The sequence below is a fragment of the Tachypleus tridentatus genome, chromosome 13 (genome assembly GCF_004210375.1).
Source record: "Tachypleus tridentatus isolate NWPU-2018 chromosome 13, ASM421037v1, whole genome shotgun sequence".
In the NCBI taxonomy this organism is placed as follows: Eukaryota; Metazoa; Arthropoda; class Merostomata; order Xiphosura; family Limulidae; genus Tachypleus; species Tachypleus tridentatus.
Window position 1 is genome coordinate 111313662 of NC_134837.1, and position 24731 is coordinate 111338392.

A 24731-nucleotide genomic window follows, 5' to 3' on the forward strand; every position below is an offset into this window, starting at 1 on the left:
TGCGTCTGGATAAAAACAACAACATGAAAATATATGTTAATGTTAATATCGATGTAAAAACTTGTTATGTGTTACTTCAATGCTGGTAATGGCTAGTAGGCTTAACACGTCACACATGGTCCAATATTCTGCCATGTCTCTTCCTTCTTCCGCCCTGTCAACCAATCACAAACTTTCAAAGACATCACGCATAATTTCGTTATCTCCATTGTCTAAATAACGCCAATCAGAAAGCTACGTTCATATATAAAACAAGTCTGAAATAGGCCGTGAGAATCAAAAGATAAATAGTCATCTACACGGGTTTCAACAAACTTCTCGACAGAAACTATTGAGTAGCAACAGAAAACGAGTTGAAAAGCAACAAACAAAGGGCAGAACGGTGTATCGAAGTTTTAAGACGAATCAAGAATTTAGAAACTAAACTAGCAGGAAGACTAGAATACAACCAAAGTGTCTTTTGTGTGCTGACATAATGATACTCCATCTAGCGTCAGTCCTTCGTTCGTTACGTCACTCATGGCGACTTGTTTTCGGACTGGCCGTTCCTCTCCTTCTTCTTCCCCTGCCTCTGGTAATTGGTACTCAGGTAAGTGTCGATTAATGCAGTGAATACAGTGAGAAATCAATTCGATTACCTTTCTTTATTCCATTATATCTCGCGATCTTAGGACTTTCGAACCTTTAGATCGTTTTCAGCAATTTAATATTCTTAATTAAAATGTTTTCTTCACTAGACGTTTCTTATATACTGATCAAATCTTTGATTCCTTATTTTAGTTAGTGTATATAGTGTTTAGATATAGTGGAAAAGGAAAAAGAAAGGAGTCAAGACTTAAAACTTTAAACGTATTATTAAAAAAACGTACTTCAAAGTAGATATTGCAGAAACTGGAACAAAAGTTATCATAACAGTTTAGGTACGGCGAAGATAAAGTTTAAAACAAAAACAAACAGACATTTTGAAATATCATTCGATCCTACCAGCCTGTACTTTACTAACCTACACAATACTATCAACACACCTCACTGAAATTATACGAAACCAGAATAACAATAATTGTGCTGCTTGTTATGTACTGTATTTTTAAAGTAACACATAATGTTCTTGAGCACTTTGCTGTAAAAAAACGAACTTATATGTGATATCTGGTTTCTAAAAAACTCGACATATTTCTATTACCTTAGATTGTCTGGTATTATTAGTAAACTGAAGTTTATGTTGCATAGATATTGTTGAACTAGCATCGAATGTTCTTGTACATTTTACAGTTGTAAGACAAGTTTAGATATGATATTCAGTTTCCAAGTAGTTTAACATATTCTACTATTTTAAGCTGAGTAGTCCAAGACTTGGCGGTGGGTGATGATGACTAGCTGCTTTCCCTCTTGTCTTACACTGCTAAATTATGAGCGGCTAGCACAGATAGGCCACGCGTAGGTAACTTTGTGTGAAATTCAAACAAAGTACAAACAATCGACCCAAAACTATTCTGTTGTATCTTGGCGTGTCGATTTATAAAGTTTAGGCGCAATATTCGAAGATACGCTATAGTTTTCGTAAAACATATATTGTTGATTCATACTTTCGAGAATTTTCTGCAAATTTGGAAAACAGATGGGACTTGTGCAATACACATTTAACAACATACGTTACGCGCATTAAAATGAACCAGACGAAGATATTAAAATAAAAGCATAACAGCAAATCTGTTACACCTCTAACAACAGTTTTTAACTAAGATATTATATATACGTATATACATTGATAACAATACATTGTCAAAGTATTATACAACTTCAATTATGAGGAGAGCACATAATACAGTCAATACAAATAACATTATGCTCATAAAATTATCAGGTCATTCCATAAGTAATGTCAGAAAATTTAATACAGAAAACGTATCATTATTCCTGTATTTGTAGAAGGTTTTAATGACTAAAATATGTAGTAGGACGTGTATAAACATGTTCAGACAAATAAAGGAAACTAACCCAACTCCACCTTTTTTGATTATTAATCAAATAAAGCCTTGTAAAGATGGATGTGTCTGAGGAGCACACTAGGCATATAATGATTTATGAGTTTAAAAAAGGCAATAGTGCAGCGGAAACTACACGAAACATTCAAGGTGTTTATAATGTAGAGTCTCCAAGTGAAAGAAAGTGTAGAAGGTGGTTTCAGAAGTTCAGATCATGTGACTGCAGCTTAAGTGATGTATCACGTTCAGATCCTTCTGTTGAGTTTAATGATGACTTGTTGTTGGCTGAATTTGATGAAGATTGTGCTGTAACAGTTGAAGAACTAGCACAGAAGCTTAATTCAACCCTTTCAGCACTTCACCGTCATCTGCAACAGATTGGAAAGGTGTCAAAACTTGGAAATGGGTCTCCAATTATTTGACAGAAGCCAACCATAGAGCAAGAGTGAACATTTGCACTTCTCTGCACTCTCGTGAACATAACTCACCTTTTTTGGACAGGTCAGTGACTAGAGATGAAAAATGGATATATTATAAAAATGTTAAGCGCCGCAGACAATGTCTCAGTGATTTGCTAAAACACAGCCCAAAATGAAACTTCACCTTAGGAAAGTCTTGTTAAGCAGTTGGTGGGATATTGTTGGTGTGATCCACTTTGAGTTGCTGCCACTTAATGTAACGATTACATCAAACTTCTATTGCCAATAGTTAGAGCGCTTGAATGTTTCACTGAAAGAAAAGAGGCTTGCTTTGATCAATCGTATAGGTGTTGTGTTACACTAGGATAATGCATGGCCTTAAACAGCAAGGATCACATCTGCAAAGATTGAAGAGCAAGATCGGAAAAAAATCTCCACATCCTCCTTACTTTCCAGACCTTGCTCCATATGATTATCATCTATTCCGAAGTTTGCAGAACTATTTTGATGGAAAAGAGCTTGGAACACATGAAGATGTCAAAACTACCCTTTCTACATTCTTTTCCTTCAAACTCCAAGAATTTTATAGAAGTGGCATTCAGAAGCTTGTGAATTGTTGGCAGGAAGTAATTAATAATAATGGAACATACATTATTGATTAAATAACATTAAAAGCGTTTGAAATCCTTTCTCTTTTTCTAAACCTAAAATCGGACATTATTTAAGGGATGACCTGATACATAGCATGTGAAAATGCTTAAACACAAATGTTATTTTTGTGGCTTAACACAATCAATAATCTGTGAGAGAAAGAAAAGGAGCAACAGGAATTTTCTAGTTAGGTTTTCTAATCAATTGACAGGTACAACAAATTTTATAATACTGAGAAACATCTTGCCTTATTTTTTGAAAGAAATGTCTCATAATTTTATTAACACTTACGTGACCTCCTATGGAAAATTCATGGGCAACTTTCAATATTTCAAAAAAAATATGTTTTGGGAACAACAATTTAATAAACTACAGTCCAATCCTCTGAAGGTGGTACATCTGGTGGTCTACATTGTCTCATGAGCACACCATTTTTGAAAAAGTAACCATTTATAACTTTTTCCAGTTCACTCTTTGGGAGTGCATATCTAAATAGCCAAAAGATCTGTGGATCCTATTTTGTTCAGCGATCAGTTTGCTCCTAGCATCAGTGGAATCAGATTCCTCACATCAGTCGTTCTCACTCACATAAGAATTGTCAGTAGGACAATCATTCACGAAATGCATGTCGGACCCAAAAATATCTGAGAAAAATCAACAATATCATCCTCTAAACATATCTCTATCATTTGTTTTTGGCTTACCTTTTGAGCTCGAGTCACAATACATGAGGGAAACACTTCTGGGTTCTTCTTAACAACATCATCCCTAAGTGAAACAGTGATCGGCTCGCTAATCATTTTGGGTTCGACAACAACTTTTCTCCCAGCTAAATCGCCTGTCAATAATGGTATAATGGAAGAGTAGGTCTTACTCCAACTACACTTGGTCCCAAAACTAGGTCTGATATTAAACAAATGTTATGAGGAGGAACACTACTCTCAACACTCTGAGCCATAATAGACTCATCAGTGGTAGAACTCGAACCCACAGGCAGTAAATCTTCTAACAACAATGACTGAGTTTCCTCAGTAACACGTAGAATACGTTAGGGTATGGAATTAGCAGTGCCATTTGTCAAATACACTGAACCATCCAGTGATAGAGTGAAACCACGTCATATACAGAAGTGAACGTACTGTGTGCTTCCGCTTTTTCTTTTTCAAAGGCCAACAATCTAAGAGTAGCAAAAAGTAATCTGAAAATTGTGTTAACGTTTTATTTAAAAAAATGCTAAACGTAAGTCTGTTATAAAATATTTACTGCAGAACTTTATACTACAACTTAATGAAATTTGAATAATTACAGAACTGTTCGTAATGAAATGATGAAACCTTAATCGCTCTTTATATTTGATTTATAAAACATATCGGATCAATGTTAATCAAATTTAAGCTACGGACTTCTAAACAATATAAATAAAACATAACTTCTTTCTAATTTCATAACAATATAGATATAACACAAGTTTCTGTTTTTCATTTGTAAATGAACTTCGCGCAAAGCTACACCAGGTGAGCTTTCGAGAATTTCGCCTAAACTTTATAAATCGACGTGCCAAAAGACGACAGAATAGTTTTGGATCGACTGTTTGTTTGGTTTTTGAATTTCGCGCAAAGTTACCTACGCGAGGCCTATCTGTGCTAGCCATCCCTAATTTAGCGGTATAAGACTACAGGGAAGGATGGTCATCACTACCAACTACTGGTAGACTCTTTAACCAACGAATAGTGGGATTGACCGTAACGTTATAACGTTCCCACGACTGAAAAAAACAAATGTTTGATGGGACGGGGATTTGAACCCGCGATCCTCAAATTACGAGTCAAGTGCTCTAAGTATCTGGCCATGCCAGATATGTCTGATTGCTACATTCAGTGTACCCTGAGCCTTGGAAGCAATAACTGTGATCAGTTCTTAGTAATCAGATAACTAAAGAATTTGACCTGGAACGTTTATAGATTTCGAACACTATTAACCGTTCAACTTCGGACATTATTATCTCTACGAAGCTATCTTATAACTTTAGCATAAAAAACTCACGTGTGAAGAATAGAACTAGCTAGCATTCGCGTCAAGTGAAGTATATCGATATAAAAGTAATTTGCACCTCGTGGACCTGGACCATGGATAAAACATTCAGTTCCAGACAAGATAAAAGACTGAATAGTTTTTGTGAGTTTGTACAAATCTTTATATGTAAATAATTACTCATAATCACTATTACAAATAGTTATTATGAATAATTATTTACATGCTCACCTTTCCAGACGTGGGGGTGTTATATGTCATGGTCAATCCCACTATTCGTTGGTAAAAGAGTAGCCCGAGAGTTGGTGGTGGGTGGTGATGACTAGCAGCTTTCCCTCTAGTCTTACATTACTAAATTAGGGACGGCTAGCGCAGATGGCTGGAGTAGCTTTACGCGACATTCAACAAACAACAACAAAATTATCCGAGGGTTCGAGCTCCCGGGCTGTTTAAATATAAAACCACTTCGTGATGCTTTTTTTTCTTCAAAAGTTCTCTTCCATAAATGCTCTCCTGGTTAAAATATGTTTCATGTCACAGTCTAAATTAATACTGGTGTTTTAAAAGCTGCTGCTACCAGTTGGAATCGACACGGAGTGAGCAACGTCATAGCAAGCTTTTTTACCTATTAAACCTTCCGTTGTCTGTCTTGTTTCTGTAAGGATCGAAAAAAGGAAGTTGATCTGGCTAGTCTCCATATTGGCTACAGTTTTTTAACACAACGTTTGTTTTATTTTACCTGTGACTGATCTGCCAATGTGTGGCCTTTGTGATACTCAAGTCATAGTAGCCCATGCTCTACTGTAATGTCGTCATCACAACTCTGGACGACAGTATCATTTGATACAATACATTTTTTGTCTCTCCCACGGGTTTACCCCTGACGTCAGACAGTGTCATTGGTAATGGTGACAATATCCATTTTACTTGCGTTTTTACATTTTTAGGCTCCAATGGCCTTTTTTATTTTATTTAAGTTTTTATCTGTTTTTAAACATTAATTAATTAATTAATTTTTACATCTTATAACAATTTTACGTTTACTTTTATTTTATCGGTTGTTTGGCGCACATAGCCTGGTTGATTTTTGCCAATAAACGTCAAACAACCAATCAACCAACTTGATATTTTGTTTTATTATCAAAAATGTGGATTTGGGTGAAAAAAAAGGCAGTCTATCACTGGATCTGTCACTTTTTACCGGTTTCCAGGAATGTCACCTTAAATCAACGACCTAAGACTGGACTGGTATGCTTATATATAAAATAGCATTAACACCATATACTTGAGGTAAGCACCGTTTTTAGTGAACTGATATGTTATAACCTTGAAGTAACTTGTATACGTGTACACGTGACTGTGCTACTTTTCTAGAAGGTAGTTCTTGATTATGTTGCTCACTGTCGTCTGAAACACGCAGAAGGATTTTGCTACTAACATTTTTGTTCGTAGGTTTTGCGTGTTACAAGACTCCATACTGTGTTTATAATAGCTATAATATTTTGTTGCACGTCTTTTTCTGTGTGGTCTTGGGGCATTAAGTTGATCCACATTTTTTTTTTTTTTGGTACCATTCTGTACAGATAATATTTCAGTCTCGGAAATTCTACATCCCTAATGTGAACATATCTTCATGACCTTAGAGTATGAATACTTTGCTTCTGATAGAAAGCTGTTACATACATGTTCTAAAAGTAACAAAATTCTGACCACACAACACAATGTTGAAACTTAATTCTGATACATTCCATTCCACCGCTACTTTGTATTGGCTATTGGTATCACATGACTTACTGATTTATGTATTCAAGTTCCTTTTACTAGAACGTACTCAATGTTAATTTATACAGGTATTCAGAGTATGCAACACTGATAGTACAAGTGTATACTTATTCAACGGACGAGCTATTTAAATATTATGTAATTCTTTTTTTATTTCTTCATCAAAATTGTGAAATTTGGCGAGAAAGAAATATAGAGCTCATTCTAGGCCTCAAATTTCTACTTATGTTAATCTGACTTCAGTAGTTCCACTATGATCAATAGCACTTTCTGGCCGAAATTCGCAATCCTGAAGATAAAAAAAAAAAGAGATAAAATTACACTAAACTTTAAAACAGCTTGTTAGTTTAGTATTTCGAAAAAAATAAATTATTAGCATTAATTTTGAATATTCTTCAAATACCTATACAAATATAAGTTCATTATTGGGAGTAAATGACAAGTTAAATACAAGAACAAGAAACGTTTTATTTACAAAGACCTCTGAAATGAAATAAGTGTATTAATTAAAAACGAGTAAAACTAGGACTGAAACCGTGACTACATGTATGAATTCATGGATATCAGAAATGTATAAACCTTCATCAAACGTGAATGTATTGAAGTGACACTCGTATCTATCTTTTATTGTATATATGTAGCAAATTTATTCAAATCAAAACTTTATAAATGTGTATTTTTTCTTATTATAACTCAATAAATACTTGGATGAATAATTCATCTACATTATTTATACACAACTGATATTTTTACAAATACCAGTAATAAACTAATATATATTTAAATTTAGTAATGTTAGGTTATTTATGACAATTTTCACACGTAACTTTGTTTGTAGAATCAAAATACATAAACATGTTTCCCCAGACAAAATATGATCATCCCATAGAATATTTACAAAAACACGAATGATAATGTGTTAGATCAAAACATAATCTAGTCTTTAATTGAGACATAATATTTTAGTTGGTGACTCAATTGTGAAGCTCATAAAACAAATTTAGTTTCAAGATACATCCTTATTAGCTTATCTCTAGTCTTGTCTTTTGGGAAACATTTACTTTTGAAACGTGGTTTTACAAGAGCTTCGTTTTCTAAGAAATTATTGGAATGTGTTTGTTTGTACGTTTTGTTATGCCTATTTTCCTTGTACAATTGAATTCGCTATACATACTTTTCATATCACAATTTAGTTCGTTAAACCTACTTTCCTGTTACAGTTTAGTTCATTACATCTAATTTTATTTCACACTTTAATTTACTATGTCTACTTTCTTGCAACAATTCGGAGTGTTATAACTATTTTACTTTCTCAGATTAATCCATTATTTGCATGTTTATTTTTCTTGTAAATGAAAAATCTAAGTTAGTTATTTATCTTCACTAGGTGGCTAAGTGCGCATATGTGGTATTACTGATGGCTGCATTCTTCGTGGGTGAACCTGTTCCCATCTGCGTGACAGCTTTACTTCCAGTTTTTCTATTTCCAGTTTTTGGAATACTGAGTACAACTGAAGCCTGTTTTCCATACATGAAGGTAACCAAAATTCACGCCTTTTAGACAATATTTCCCATCAAGTATTTATTCAGAAAATTAAAAATTTGGTTACGGTAGGGACGGTAACGTAAGCGACATAATGCTTCCTCATCTTTCAATCTTAAAATTTATATCTATCACAAGTATAGACATTCAATTATTAAGTAAGTATACAAAAATGAAAAATATTTTATTGTATATGAAGCCTACAATTATCATTAGGTCAGCAAAGTAGATTTTGGAACACTTATAAAATTATGTAAATAGCTTTTTTTCTGTCTATAAAACTGTTCATTTGTTCACTCTATTTAGAGTAATATTACAATTGATGTGATCGTGTAGGATACCATGATGATGTTTCTTGGAGGACTTATAGTTGCTGCAGCAGTAGAAGAATGTAATTTGCATAAGAGAATAGCCTTGAAGATCCTTCTTCTTCTGGGAACAACTACCAGATGGTAGGTATCTCATAATTTGTATGTAATTCTGAATGCCATGTTTTCTCTGGGAACAGATACCAGATGGTAGGTCATCTCATAATCTATGTGTAGTTCTGAAAATCATTCTTCTTTTGGAATAACTACTACATGGAAGGCCATCTCACAGTTTGTAAGTACTTCTGAACATCCTGTTTTTTTCCCAGAAAAAAAGATGTTAGATTTTGCCATTACAATTGGGGTAACCTTAACCTACACGTTTCTTTACGAAACAGCTACTAGAGTATAGGTTAATTTTTATCTTTGTATAATACTAGCTGATCTGTTTCGTCTGGTAACAAATGTTAAATGGTAACTTAACACTCAACCTCTGTATAACCTATTTGGTTTGGTAATAACTACTAGGTAGTAAATTATCTCCAGAGTCTGAATATTCTTAAATGTGTTTTCTTTCTGTTTGTTTGTTTTGATTACAACAACTGCAAGAGAGTGGGTTAATTTCCAGTCACTTTGTAGTCTTGTCTCTTTTGTTACATAGTAAGTTATTTCACACACTCTACAGATTATGATAGGAGAAATCTCCGATCCGGTCAGGTATTACACTGTCTCATGAAATCCGATTTAATCAGATACTAATTTTATGATGAATCATCAGAAACCATTTTCTTCAATGGTTTATCTTATAATTTTACACATGAGTGACACTGTTTTCACTTGTCACATATAATGGATATTGCATCATCTACCAAGCTGGTACTTTCTCATAGTTTTTAAACAAAGTACCATTTAATTTTTTATTACAGAGAAGGAACCCTGGCAGTCATATATAAATAATCACTATATATATTATATAACTAATTATCACACCTACATAGTGTGTTGCTACTTATCTTCATGTTAACAGATGTGACAGCAACGGCAAAAATAATAGTTTCATTGAACGATCAGTGCTATAAACCATTCTCTCACCTCATCACGTGTTACATTTCCTTAAATTGCCAGCAACATCTAATCACTCGCTTGAAAGTGTACATCCTCGTTAATTTTTCAGAAACAGTGAAGAAGTAGCTACTTCCATGCTATACTATAATGAAGTGATAGCCTGCAGAATAAATTCAATATGCATGGCCACTTTACTATCCAATCCATATACGACCAAAATTATTAACTATTACAGTGCCACTGTATAATACCTGTATGTAACGTTTTTTCAAGTTTTTTTTTTCTGTATTTGTTATTGTTGGAAAACAAGCCAGAAGGTCACCTTTAAGTCCTGTACATTTTTTTAATGTCATGTTTGTTTTGATGACAAGATAAACTTGAGAGTTGGTCATCCAACAGTTTCATGTTTTTCTAAATGCTCTGTTCGTGTATAGAAAATAATTTAACAGGTCATCTCACAGTATCTGTTCTTTAAAGTCCTGTTTCTACCAGTAGGTTATTTCACAGTTATTGTGTATTCTTAAGCGTCCTATTTCTGTATAGGAAAAATAGATAGTAGGTTCAAAATCTCTATGTATTATTATATATTTTATTTCCCTACGTAAAACTCGATTATAAGACACCTTCCGAATTGTAATTACTCATTGATTCTTGATTGCTGACTACCATGTTCTCGTCTATCTTGTGTTGCCCCCCAGTAGCTCAGCTGTATGTCCGCGGACTTACAACGCTAAATCCGGGTTTCGATACCCGTGGTGAGCAAAGCACAGATAGCCTATTGTGTAGCTTTGTGCTTAATTCTAAACAACAACAACATCTTGTGTTTGCAGGTTGATGCTAGGATTCATGTTGACCACGATGTTTCTGTCCATGTGGATCAGTAACACAGCTACTACAGCTATGATGGTACCTATTGTTGAAGCTGTGTTGTGGGAGTTGGAGAAAGATGTTAATCGCAATAAGGACATCATCTCCTGTGTGTCAGATGTAGGTAGGTACAAAGCTATGAAATGTGTTCAGTTTCTAAGAAAGGCAACTAGAACCCCTATATTTCTAACTAGGATATAAAAACACCACCGCAAGTTTTGTGTCAAAACAATTTTAACGGGTGATGTACTGAGTAAAAATAAATAACGTAAGATTTGTTTGGTGAATATTGTAATGAATTTTGAGTGTTGTAATATATATAACTCATTAATAATGTAGATTTTGTATGGTAATAATTGTAATAATTATTGGGTGTAGTAATAAACGAGTAAAACAATAATCAATGTAGGTTTTGTTTGATAACAGTTGTAATGAATTTTGAGTGTAGTCGGATATAACAGTTGTGATCAAAGACTACGTTATTAAATTTTCTAACAATATACGCACCTAAATGTTCGCGGGTCCATTACTTTGTTATAGCATTTAAGTTACAAATAAACAACAAGGATCATCAATATTGCAGTAAATCTCACTGTTAATTTCTGTGGTCTTCTGTGTCTTTTAAACTGTAAGAGACAAAAGAATAAAAACACTAAATATAACGAAAATTGAATTCTCTTTTCGGTTCATTTTGAATGCTTGGTAGGTGTAAAGGGAGAAAGTTCCCCTATGCAAAAAAAAAACAACAAAAACACCCTGAAGTAGAGTATTTTCCATTTTGTTGAATTTCAATTCATTCGCTCCAGCTTTACATCACATCACCCCCGATGGAAGGGTCTGAATTCAACACTGCTATCAGTAGAATAATAAAGTCATACCAATATGTGTAAAACTTTTTGGAAATGTTATTGAGATTTTCATAAAGGTATTAACTTTACAACATCCGATATAAATAAGACCTCCATACAACATATTAATAAAAAGCATTATTGTGAGATTTTAACGTGAACCATAAATAATTCGCTTGATGTATAGGTTGAAATTTCTTAATCAACAAAAATTAAACAAGTTCGATTTCCTGCGGAAACCATTCTAAGACAAAATTTCTGGTTTGGCGAATTTCAAACGCATGGATTAAGCTAACTATTCTCTGTTTGGTAAACCTTGTAAGAGTATATATACCTGTATGTACGTGTGTGTTTATGTAGTTCATGTTCGCTGTTCTAATTGATATTTTATTTTGGTTTCTAGCTCTTCAAATGGACATAGTTCCCACAGATATTTCCCACGTGAGCTTACAAATAAAATCACCAAAATCTGAGAAACCCACAAAAGATTCCGACCACAAGTGAGTTTATTCAGTTTTGCTTGTTTTGAAAATATTATTAACCATACAAATACGAGAAGACAAACGATAATCCTTGGGCTTCTCTATGTATGAAATATAATTCTTAACTGAAGATGAATAAATACATGGACTTTTCTAATTCTTCACTTTGGATTTACTTCGAAGTATTTCTTATACAACACGTCTGTCTTGGGGTGAAATAATATAAATTTGATTGACTTCGGAGACTTAAATTTACCACTTTTGTGTATCAAATTGAATTGTTTTACTACATTAATTAAAATATTAATAAATTACTAAATCGGTTACAAAGTGTTTTACTATTTTTTATGAAGATAGAGACTATAGTATTAATAAATGAGTATTTAATTTTGTTAACAGTAGTGCAGAAAGTAGGAGAAACACAGAAGAGGATATAAATATCCTGAGAAAAGCTTTGTTTCTCAGTGTAGCCTATTCAGCTAATATCGGTGGAACAGCAACACAGATCGGAACAGGACCAAACTTGGTGATGAAAGGCCTTATGGAAGAGTACGTTAAATCTATTGTTTTACTTTTCTATTACTGAAGTGATAAACAGGATCGACTCTTCTTTCTTTTGGAGTAGAAACTGAGAAGCTCATGACTCAAGTGAGCTAATTCTGTTTAAGAAATAAAACTAAAAGCAAAATTTACAATAATGTTCTGCTTGTAATCTTGTTCAAAAGGAACAACTTTAACTAGAGACGTGTATACTTTATGAAAAGTTAAAATGTGATTATTTCTATTTAGAATGTTTCCTGAAAGTACAGAAATCACATTCGCCACTTGGATGATGTATAACGTTCCCGGCATGCTTCTCGGGGTTTTCATTACGTGGACATTTTTCAACGTTTTATATATTGGCTGCCGGTGAGCCTGTCTTATAGCTTCAAGTATGAACAATATTTTTTATATAAAATGAATACTTTGCTCGTCATCTATTTCATCTAGGATAACAAAAGTTTCTAACTTTAAATGCATTTCTTTATTTGTTTAAACACAAAGTAATAATTCATATAATATATTTAATGCTGATTTTTTTAGGAATGATGATAAAGAATCTACTCAAAAAGCAATTCGACATCTCATTGAAAAGAAATACGAAGAACTAGGACCAGTCAAGTAAGAACTGCTCGCTAAAACTGTCTATTAATTAACGATTGTTACGGAATCAGTTAACCCAACGTTTAGTAAACTGTAGTCAGTATTTAAAGAAACACTTAGTTAGGAAAATAGTTTTGTTATATTGATTAAGAGTGTATTAAACGATACTTGCTTGCAAAATTACTGCTTTCCCATAACTCTGGCCCCGCATCGCCAGGTGGTTAAGGCACTCTACTAGTAATCTGAGGGTCGCGGGCTCGAGCTCCCGTTCACCAAACATGCTCGCTATTTCAGCCATGGGGGCGTTATAATGTTACGGTCAATCCCACTATTTGTTGGTAAAAGAGTAGCCCAAGAGTTAGCGGTGGGTGGTGATGACTAGCTGCCTTCTCTCTAGTCTTATACTTCTAAATTAGGGACTGTTAGCGCAGATAGCTCTCGAGTAGCTTTGCGTGAAATTCAAAATAAATAAATATACCCACAACTCTATCAGCAGGTAGCGAAACAAAGGTATGAATTATCCTTAGCATATATTTGTACCCAAATGCTTTCCCTTTTTTTCATATGTTAATTACAGGCTCATAATATTTGGATTTTACCAAAGTCTTAATCATTTTCATTTGCTGGATTTTAACAATAAACTGTTGCTTACATAAAATAAATAAGAAGTTCGTCGTTTAAAAATCCTAAATAATTTATTGTATAAAGATCAAATATATGATTAAAACTCGAGATGTCTCATTGGCAAAAGTTACGCTATCTTCAGGAGGCCAGAAGAAACACCGGATATTTAAATTTTTTACAAGTAAGTGTACGAATAGGTTTTCAAAATTTCACTTCTGTGACAAGCCTTTATCCTGATTCGGATCAACTTTATGGCATCCGTTAAAAGAAATTGCATGTTTGATGTTGAAACTCGAGCACTAGAAACACCGGTTAAAAGACCATAATTATGGATAAAATATGTGGATGACAAGATTCTGGTGTGGCGGCATGATAACAATATGTTAACTAATTTTCAGGAACATCTTTCTTCTATCGGCCTAACAATACAATTCACTTTACAAGTGGAAGAAACGGACTGATTGAATTTTTTGGATGTTTCTGTGAAAATAGATGGTGGCTTTCCGTCTACTTCGGTACACAGAAATTAATTCTCAGTTGTCATGCTACGAAGTCAAAATCGTATCACTCGTTATTACAAAAACTGTCTTCTCTGTCATCGTTTTGTATAGTGCGATTAAGGACTTTTCATACACTGAAGATATTCTGTTCGAGCTTAATTATTTAAAATATATAACTACAATAGTGGATATGGACCGGATATTACATAAAGGATTTGTAAAAAAACACTGAAATATATTAGAAGTTAAGAATGTGCCAGGCTATAGAAAATAAGTAAGTTAATTAATATGTGTGCCATGAGTGTCAACAAAAATGGATAAAGTATTCATATAAAACACGAGTTGTCTATTAGTTTTTTTTTTAATTTCGCACAAAGCTACTCGAGGGCTGTCTGTGCTACCCGTCCCTAATTTAGTAGTGTAAGACTAGAGGGAAGGCAGCTAGTCATCACCACTCACCGCCAACTCTTGGGTTACTTTTTTACCAACGAATAGTGGGATTGACTGTTACATTATAACCCCCCACGGCTGAAAGAGCGAGCATGTTTGACGAGACGGGGATGCGAACCCGAGCCCGTCAGATTACGAGTCGCACGCCTTAACACACTTGGCCATACCGGGCCGGTGTTTATTATCCTAAATGTTAAAACCAATGAATCATATTAATGGTATTAAAAATAAAATTAAATTAAAAGCTAAATTTCGAATATATAATATCCCTTGCAGTTGTGACTTGACAAGTAGAAACGTTAAGTTTCGAATTAAACAACACGAAAATGCCGTCAAAAATTTAAATACTAGTAATTCGGTTTTGTTAGAACAAGTGGCGACCTCTTTGCATAATATTAAATGGAATAAAGTTTAAATGCTTAACGATATTAATCTAAAAATTAATTAAGCATAAAACTTTCTCTAGAAATTGTTAAACATAAAATGATTTTGAATAGAAACTTAAACCCCGTTACCGCAAAAGTGATTTTTTTAATCTATAGAGGGCACTGTACAAATGCAAATTATTAAGTTGCTCGAAAAATAATGGCGGATTTAGATATAAAAAAAAATTCAAAAGCACCTTTATTCATCACAATAGAAACCTAGTGAACCATACACCTTTACCAACGAGAAACAGTATTATTTATGCCATGACGATAAAATTCTGAAGTCCTAGAAGTAAAAAATTATTCAAAGCCATTTCCTGCTACTGCTCTGTTGTTGAATACTTTATCCTGTAAAAAAGTTGTCCAAAAGCATGAAAGAGTGACAGTCGGTTGGTCTGGGGAGTAAGAAGGATGAGGCAACGTTTCGTAGTCCATTTTGTTGAGCTTCTGCAGCATAATTTGAGCAATTGTGACCAAGGATTTTCATAAAGCAAGACTGAGTTTATTGATGTTGCGCAACTGAAAACATCTATTTCCTCTTAAATACCTCAAAACAGTATCTTAAACAATCAAAGAATTTTCACACAAAACTATCAACATAATTTCACAGAAAAGAAAACTAAAATATAACCTTACACAAAAAGATATTAATTCTATAAACAACTTAAAATAAGACAGCAACATCAAAATTTCAAAAGCAAATAAAGGCAATGCTATACTTATAATGAACACAAATGAATACATTCAAAAAATGAAAACAACTTGTCAGATACAAACAAATTTAAACTACTAAACCCAAACCCAACAAAAACACATGAAAAACATGAAACTTTATAGAATGGACGGCAACTGCCTGTTGTGAAGACACAAGTGTAGAGGACGACTTTCGAAACGTCGTCTTTTACACTTGTGTCTCCACAACAGGCAGTTGCCGTCCATTCTACAAAGTTTCATCATGACTACTCTGCTTAAACAATCTGTAAAAGAATACTTGAAAACCAGTTAAATAAAATACTACTACAAATGATAGAAACCAAAACAATTTCAGAAAACATTTATTCTTACCTATGAAAGACCAACTTACGCTCACCACAACTATACTGCACCCCCAAACCTCACAAACCTGATTGTCCACTACGACTCATAATGTCGACCTACGAATCATTTACATACAACCTCGGTAGATATATAGCGTGGGCATTTTTTAAATACCTAACATCAGCCGGCGTTTTTTTGCAAAGACTCTTTGAACCTTAAATCTATTCTTAATCAACTAAATCATAAAGCCTTAATGGCCAGTCTTGATGTAATCTCCCTCTTCACAGAAGTCCCAACAACTGAAGCCTGCAAGATAGCTTCAGAATTTTATATCCAAGACCCAAACCCACTGATACACATCCCCAGGAACCAGTTAACAAACTAAAAACCCTTATAGAATTCTCTACCACCAAAACTAACTTTATCTTCAATGACCAAAGCTACCTACAAATAAATGGCCTAAGTATGGGGAATTCCATGTCACCAGTTCTAGCCAACATTTTTATGATACAGATTGAATCACAAGGAATCAGTTCAGCCTTACACCCACCACTATACTAGTACAGATATGTTAATGGTACAATTGCTGGATTCACATCTACAAAACACACACTTAGTTTGTTTTCAATCACGTGAACTCGATACACCCTAACATTAAGTTCACCTGTGAACAGGAAAAACTAATTAAATAGCACTTTTAACCTAAAAATCACTAGAACTGATACAGAATTCAAAACAGAAATCCACTGAAAAATTACCCTGCTAGATTATACATTATCTGGGACTCAGAACATGAAACAAAACAAAAATTCAACATATTAAGCAATCAAATAAACAGAGCCACAAAACTATGTTCACCAAATAAAATTAATGATGAAATCAACAAAATGAACAACACTTCACCAACATCAACAAATTTTCTGAAAAAACCGTGGAAAAAATTATACGCACACACCTAGACCAACAACAAACAAACAACAATAAATCCCAAGATACAACAAACTACAAAACCTTATACTGCTACATACCATATGGTCCTGACATCACGGAAAAAAAATAACCAACATTTGAAAAAACTTACAACAAAACACAACATTCCAGTAAACACCAAATTTATTCAAAAACCAGGTACAAAACTGAAGTTCATACTATGTAAAAACTACACTGACAAACACAACACCAACATCATTTATAAAATACAATGCAACAACTACCTTGAATTCTATATTGGAAAAACAAGCAGAAAAATGGACCCTAGATTCAAAGAACACAAAAAACACCACACGTTTTTGAACACTACAACTAAAAAAAAACACAACATAACCATAGACAACATCCATATACTAAGTAGGGAAGCATATATAAACAGAAGCAAAATAAAAGAAGCCCTACTTATACAGCAACTAAAACCAAAATTCAACTAATATAAAAAACACCTTTATACCTACACTAATTAATAACCTAACATCCACCTGGAACGCCCCCTACAATCCTGTACTCGTTTATACCATCGCCCCTAACACATGTTTTCGTCAACGGTCATATTCAAACTCTCTCTTTCTTAACCTGAAGATGACCTAGGAAGGTGGAAACACTGTTCTCTCCTTGACAATTTTTCTGATTTTCACTGAGTTCGTGTGGAAACCACTTGTCACGCTTTTTCGCTTTTCCACTTTGTTCAAGATAGTCCAAACTTGTGGAAATGCTAACATCCAAATACTTGAACCATTTCTCGAACAGTTTGGTGCGGGTTTCTTCCCACTAATGCTCTCATTTAGTCGTTCTTAACAGCAGAAAGACGTCCTCTGCCTTACTTATTTTCAAGACTCACATCTCCATTAAGAAACTTTTGGAGCCAACGTTGTACTATATGTTTGGAGGTGAATTCCTCGCTCCATGCTTGGTTGATATTGTGAGCTGTTTGTGATGAATCAAGACAAAGCTTGATTTGATGCAAAAATTAATTGTAGAGGTCTGAAATATTGGATATAAGGTTTTATAAACGAATAAAAGCATTAATGAATTGTTTTTGAATTTTGCGCAAAGCTACACAAGGGCTATCTGCACTTGCCCTCCCTAATTTAGAAACGTAAGGCTAGAGGAAAGGCAGTTAGTCATCACCACCCACCGCCAACTCTTGGGCTACTCTTTTACCAACGAATAGTGGGATTGACCGTCACATTATAACGCCCCCACAGGTAAAAGGGAGAGCATGTTTGGTGCGATCGGGATTCGAACCCGCGACCCTGAGATTACGAGTCGAACGCTTTAACCCACCTGGCCATGCCGGGCCTACTAACGAATAGAAGAAAGCTTTAGTTTTCAGTAGTATTTAAGAAGTCATAAAAGAGACAGCTTATTTATTCCTATAAATGACTAAAATGTTAGTATAAAATCCTCCATAATATTTTGAACAACTTAATATGTATTTGAACAATTTGTTGTAAAAAACTGAAATTTTCCCTTTTTTTCCCCCCCTGAAAATGGTGAAAATTTTCTTCCTGCACATGTTGAGTTTTTAATGGCTTATTTTACTTCATACGTGAAATTATTGTACATTTACAAACGTCAAAGCTCTTACTTATTTTATTAAATCTGTGTACAAGAACGGTGATAAAATATATTAAAACTGTTGGATTCCCCCACACGATTTTAACAATATACAAATGTAACAATACTCCTTGGAATATTAACATTAAAGTATGTTCTCATATTTCCTGTAGGTTTCATGAAGGTGGAGTCCTGGTGTTGTTCACCATCTTGGTTTTTCTGTGGCTCTTTAGAGACCCTCAGTTCATCCCTGGATGGGCAGAGGCCTTAAATACAGGCGTGTATGAACGATCAAAAACATCTTTTTTGAAAGAAAAACACAAATCTTAAAATATAATTACAACTAAATGATATTTATAACAAAGAAGAAAGGATGGTACTCTGTTTACACTTTTATACTTAATGGCCACTATTTTAGAGAACTTTGTGTTTATTTATAACAATAGATGGTTATTATTTAGAATATGACCTTTATTAAACTTTATTTTTGTTTCTTTTACAGAGATCTAGTTAAAAATATTTGACAATTTTTACAGAAAAATCAAGGATGCCACGCCAGCGATCGGCATATCTTTTCTCCTGTTTCTTATTCCTTCAGACCCGAGGCGTATAGGTCGCTGCCCTCCACTACTAGATTGGAGAGTTGCCAAAACAAAAATTCCTTGGGGCATTTTACTGCTATTGGGTGGCGGTTTCGCTCTCTCGGAAGGTGCTAAGGTAACAGTTATTTTGTAATTATGCTATTTTGTGAGAGAGAAACCGATAACCAGTCTTCCATAATACGTCTAACTACCAAAAATGTAAAATTTGTGAAATACGTTTAGGAATTTACGTTATAGTTTTTAAAACTAAGTCTGGTTTTTATTTATTTACTTATGCAAAAAATAAAAATCTTTAAAGGCTCCATCTCACGCCATATTTCCAATGTGTTATTTATTCATCAGAAATCTGGACTTTCAGATTGGGTTGGTCATCAGCTGGTACATCTTAGTGTTTTGTCGCCAGAGGTCATCATTATCGTATTATGTCTAATGACAGCATCTATAACTGAGGTAGTCAGCAATATGTCCACTTCTACAGTCATACTTCCTGTTGTAGGACAACTGGTAAATAAAAATTTCATATGTATATTCAACATTGCTATAAATAAACATAAGCTTGTGACATTTAAGACATGAATTAAGACATCAACTTGTCAATCATTGCTAATCGCGAAGTTTTGGTGTATGGTTTGGGCAGCAATATCTTAGATATCTTTTATAAGATACTTTACGTTTTACCGACCTAAGCTACAGATCTATATATCTACATACTTTATTATGTGGGATATGTTACTTATTAACGTGCTAAGTTATATTTGTATATATTTCCAAGCTTTATGTTCTTGGATGTATTTCGTGTTCGCTAACAAAATTGAATAGTTCACAACAATGAAAGTTTAATTTTTGTTTGATTTGAATTTCGTGCAAAGTAACTCGAAGGCTCTCTACTGAAAGGTAGGAAACCATATCGAAACGCCAAATAACGAGCTACTTTTTACCAACGAATAGTAGAATTAATTTCCCTTTTACAACGCACCCATTTCTGAAATAACGGGCATGTTCGGTGTTGAAATTCCAACCCCTGACCCTGAAATCAAAACCATAACCATTAAGCTATTGTTGACTTTTACCAGTGAATTTGAAATGAAATACCATGATCAAAAATTTCTTTCAAATTTGTATCCAGAATTTTTACTTTTATCAACTTAAAATGATAATTGATTCTCGAAAATCACAGTTTCGGTTGAAATGATTTACAGAACCACCAATCGTCCACTGATGATACAGAACTGCGATGGTTTTTATTGTATTGAAAAACTTACATGTTGTACACTAATTCCTGTGCTCTGAATTCAAAAATGACATCCGTTTTTTCCATTACGTACATGTTTCTTACGAAACGTTATATGTATTTTTATATAAGTGAATTATTTTCATTGAAAACGAGTCACATCTTGTTATGCTTAAAATGTTGACAACTGCTGACTCTAGTTTTCTAGACAAATCGTGACGCGAGAGTTTTATCAATTTTTCTAAAACCACCAAAAACAAATGTCATGACATGTTATTTCTGGACAAACAGGAGTTGTTTGTGCTTGAACTTTTCATTATTTTCTTTTATTTTCAATATTATTTATTCGTTTCTATAACAACAAGATTTAGTATAAATGAAACAAATGTATTCTGTTTATTTGTTGTAAAGAAACAAGGGCAAAATATTACAGAATACTTCAAAAAACGTATTACGTATATTTTGTAATAAATCTTGCTTCCAAGACAAATCGTGGGCTCCGCACAAAGTTTGCACTATTTGTATCGAAGAGCTAAGATAATGGACGAAATGAAAGATAAAGTCTTTGCCTTTTAGAATTCCGTTGGTCTAGCCTTAGTCTAGAAACCACTGAGATGACTGCTATTTTTCGCTCATGTAACGTGCAAGGCTATAACACTCGAAATAAAAAATAAATTTCTTTTCTGAACCTTCAATTTGCTATATGACCTGTTGCTCTTGACCTGTACCTCCTTTACTGGAGACTCTGGATACAGTGTCATCCAATGATAGGGATTGTGTTCAATCTGAAACGTCTGTTGAACCGTAACTTTTCACAAAGGGTAAAGTTAATAATTTTGTGAGATATTTAAGTCTTCACTGGATTCTTCAAAGATTTCGAGGTCTGAAATTCAGCCTAAGAACTTACTTTTTTTCAGGGATATCATTTGACTGGTACATAAATCGTAAGAAAAAGTTTGTATTATACTTTTCGCAAGAAGGTTCACTGGTTTATTGTAATAAAATTGCTGAATTAATACCAATACTAAAAACTGCAGTCTATGAGTTGTGATTCTCAATGATTCCTCCAAAAGAACTCTAAAAGGTGTTCTTCACAGTTGTAACACATGCATTTGTTCCTATTGCTCATTCGGTTCACTTGAAGGACGCTTACGAAAATATCGAGCTTTTTCTTAACAAGATCAAATGCAAAGAACATGGTTGGCTACTTAGTGGAGACTTAAAAGTCCTTTGTATGTTGTGAATCAACAGTAGGGTTATAAAAAGTGTTCATGTTCTTTTTTTGTGTGAATCGGACACCAGAACACAAAATCACCACTGGATAAATAATCAATGGCCATGCAGAGTCAGCCTGATATCATGATCGAAATAAAATTGAACGTGAAAATTTTGTTAACACAAAGAAAGTCCTAATATCTTCACTTCACATAAAAATGGGTTTGATGAAGCAATTTGTAAAAGTCTTAGACAAAGTGGAAAACTGTTTCAAGTATCTATGTGGGCGATTCCCAGCTCTTTCTGAACAGAAATGTAAAGAAGGAATTTTTGTAGGACCTCATATTAGGAACAGTTCGAAAGGACAGAAATATGAAAAAGAAGTATGGTTACCTTTCAAAGTGATATATTTGTAACAAGGTCCCAAATTACGAAAATGTTATCAAAGTGTAATTGATATATTTGTAACAAGGTCCCAAATTACGAAAATGTTATCAATAATTTCCTCGATAAGTTTAAAGAGTGGTTCGCGATATGAGTTTGTTTTACTAAAATATAGAATATATTTGTAGTTTGAATATGTATAAAGACAACTTATAAAATATACGTGAGACAATAAGCATTGTTCTGGTTATCCTCTTTACCCGTGGTATTTGAGGGCTAAATCCTACCTTTCTTTTATTCTGGTTCTCTTCTTTACCTGCAGTATTGCAGCAAACCGCTTTTCTGTCATTCTTGTTCTCTTGCACGTGTGTTTTCTTATAGCAAACCCACATTGGGGTATCTCCTGAACCTACCGAGGAGAATCGAACCCCTGATTTTAGCGTTGCAAATCCGTAGACATACTGCTGTACTAGTGGGGGGGTGTTCGCTTGCTTGACGTAAAATTCCGTATCATCTCTTTTTGTATTGAGTAAAAAATAATTTTCTTATAATTTATAAATTTACACTGCAAATCTACACAACATGTATCTGGCCTTAAAGTGACAGTGACAGACTAAAAGGAAGGCAGGGAGTCAACACCACCAACCGCCGATACTTGGGATACTCCCACAACAAATAGTGAGATTGAGCGTAACACTAAAACGGTTCTAGTAAGGCGAGCATTTGGTATAACAGGGATTTGAATTCACAACGCTCAGACGGTAAATCAAGCACCCAAACCACTAGGCCTAAATACAATGTTAAGTGCTACTGTAAAGTTAAGTCTGAGATACATGAAATGAAATAAGGAAGATTGAAAAGTTAGGTTTAGGACAGGTAATATGACAGGTGATAAATAGTATTAAAATTTATTTATAAGTGTATTCGAGAATATCCAACTAGTAAAATGAATGATAAAAAATGCGTCAATCTTATTCTAATTACAAGAGCTATAACATTAAATTAGGTGTTAATTTAAAAAACAATCTACATTTGTTACCAAAAGTAATTTTAAAATTTTGAAATAGATTTATAGGTTTTACAACAATGCCTTTAATGTGTAGCTTTCCTTTTCAAAACGAGTACATAAATTTGTGAAAGGCCCGACATGGCCAGGTGGGTTAAGACGTTCTACTCATAAACCGAGGGTCGCGGGTTCGAATCTCGGTCGCACCAATATGCTCGCCCTTTAAGTCATGGGGACGTTATAATGTGATGGTCAATCCCACTATTCGTTGGTAAAAGAGTAGTCCAAGAGTTGGCGGTGGGTGGTGATGACTAGCTGCCTTCACTCTAGTCTTACACTTCTAAATTAGGAACAGCTAGTGCAGATAGCCCTTAAGTAGCTTTGCGCAAAATTTAAAACAAACTAAACAAATTTGTGAATAATGTTAGAAAATTCATTTTTCAATGCACGCTCTGTAAAAGGTCTACATCAGTTGTTAATTACTATATCCGTTTTACAGATTATTCCTTCTTTTATCAATTGATTTTAAAAATTGTTGTTCTTTAATATATTCGTATTCTGAATACTTCCTTCTTCTCTGCTATTATGTTAAATCGAGTCTGCAAAACTATTTGACCTTCACACATAAAGTATGCAGTTTATCTTGCAATTAACGTTACCTCAAATAGAGTTCACTGTGAAGACTTGTATCAAATATCAGTAATACAGGTGAGATAATAACGAAAAGTATCCATTGTCATAACAATAGTATGCATAACGTTATCGAATACTATGTGGACTAACAAGAACCTTTCTTGTTTGGTGCACGCTTGTCTAAGAATTTTCAAAAATAATAACAGTAAAAATAATATAACAAATTCTAAAATATATTAGATATTATATTTTGATATTTTGTATTTTATTTAGTCCAATTCGCAAAACTGTTTTAATCCAAAACAGTTCAAACTTTCCTTTCTGCACAGTTTTGTTGGATTCTGCCAACAACTAACATCACTCTTCTGACCTTAGTTCTTCTTTTCAGTCCAAATCACAGGTTCATTCTTGCAAATGAAATATCATTCCTTGAAATTATGTGTTTTTATGTGATTTTTTTCTCCTATTTTACTCTCAAAATCTCTTCATAGTGCTCGTTTTATTTAAATATTAGGTCAGTTTCAATGCATCACATCCGCCAACTGACAACGAATCTGAAAGTTGTCTAGGTCATGAAACGTTTGGCATAATTATAATTATTATATGACATAAAAAAGGAACGAATAAACATAGTGAATTGAAAATCTCTGAATAGAAGCACCGTTATGATAGGTTCGTTATGGAACCAAACATGTTATGAACATTCCTAGATTGATTCTGTTCATGAATGTCCTCATGATGATTCTTATTTCTTGATATTTGATTTTTTCAAACTTGATGTAACTTTTCTCTTATATTAGGCTTCTGAGATCCGAGTAAACCCGCTTTTTCTTATGATCCCCGTCACCATCGCTTGTTCTTTCGCTTTCATGTTGCCGGTGGCAAATCCTCCAAACGCTATCGTGTTCGAGAGTGCTGGTATGAAAACAATAGATATGGTAAGTAA

The 24731-nt window shown here is 33.9% G+C and overlaps 1 protein-coding gene across 1 annotated transcript in view; it reads left to right on the forward strand.

Moving 5' to 3' along the window:
* Nucleotides 1–255: 255 nt before the first annotated feature.
* Nucleotides 256–24731, forward strand: part of LOC143237637 (Na(+)/citrate cotransporter-like) — a 32732-nt gene continuing 8256 nt past the window's right edge. The window contains exons 1-12 of the mRNA XM_076477111.1: nt 256–589; nt 8256–8405; nt 8748–8863; nt 10615–10775; nt 11903–11999; nt 12381–12530; nt 12771–12890; nt 13065–13142; nt 18888–18995; nt 19251–19431; nt 19659–19820; nt 24586–24723. Coding sequence (XP_076333226.1) covers nt 476–589; nt 8256–8405; nt 8748–8863; nt 10615–10775; nt 11903–11999; nt 12381–12530; nt 12771–12890; nt 13065–13142; nt 18888–18995; nt 19251–19431; nt 19659–19820; nt 24586–24723 — 1575 coding nt within the window. The 5' untranslated portion in view covers nt 256–475. The remainder of the gene's footprint in view (nt 590–8255; nt 8406–8747; nt 8864–10614; nt 10776–11902; nt 12000–12380; nt 12531–12770; nt 12891–13064; nt 13143–18887; nt 18996–19250; nt 19432–19658; nt 19821–24585; nt 24724–24731) is intronic.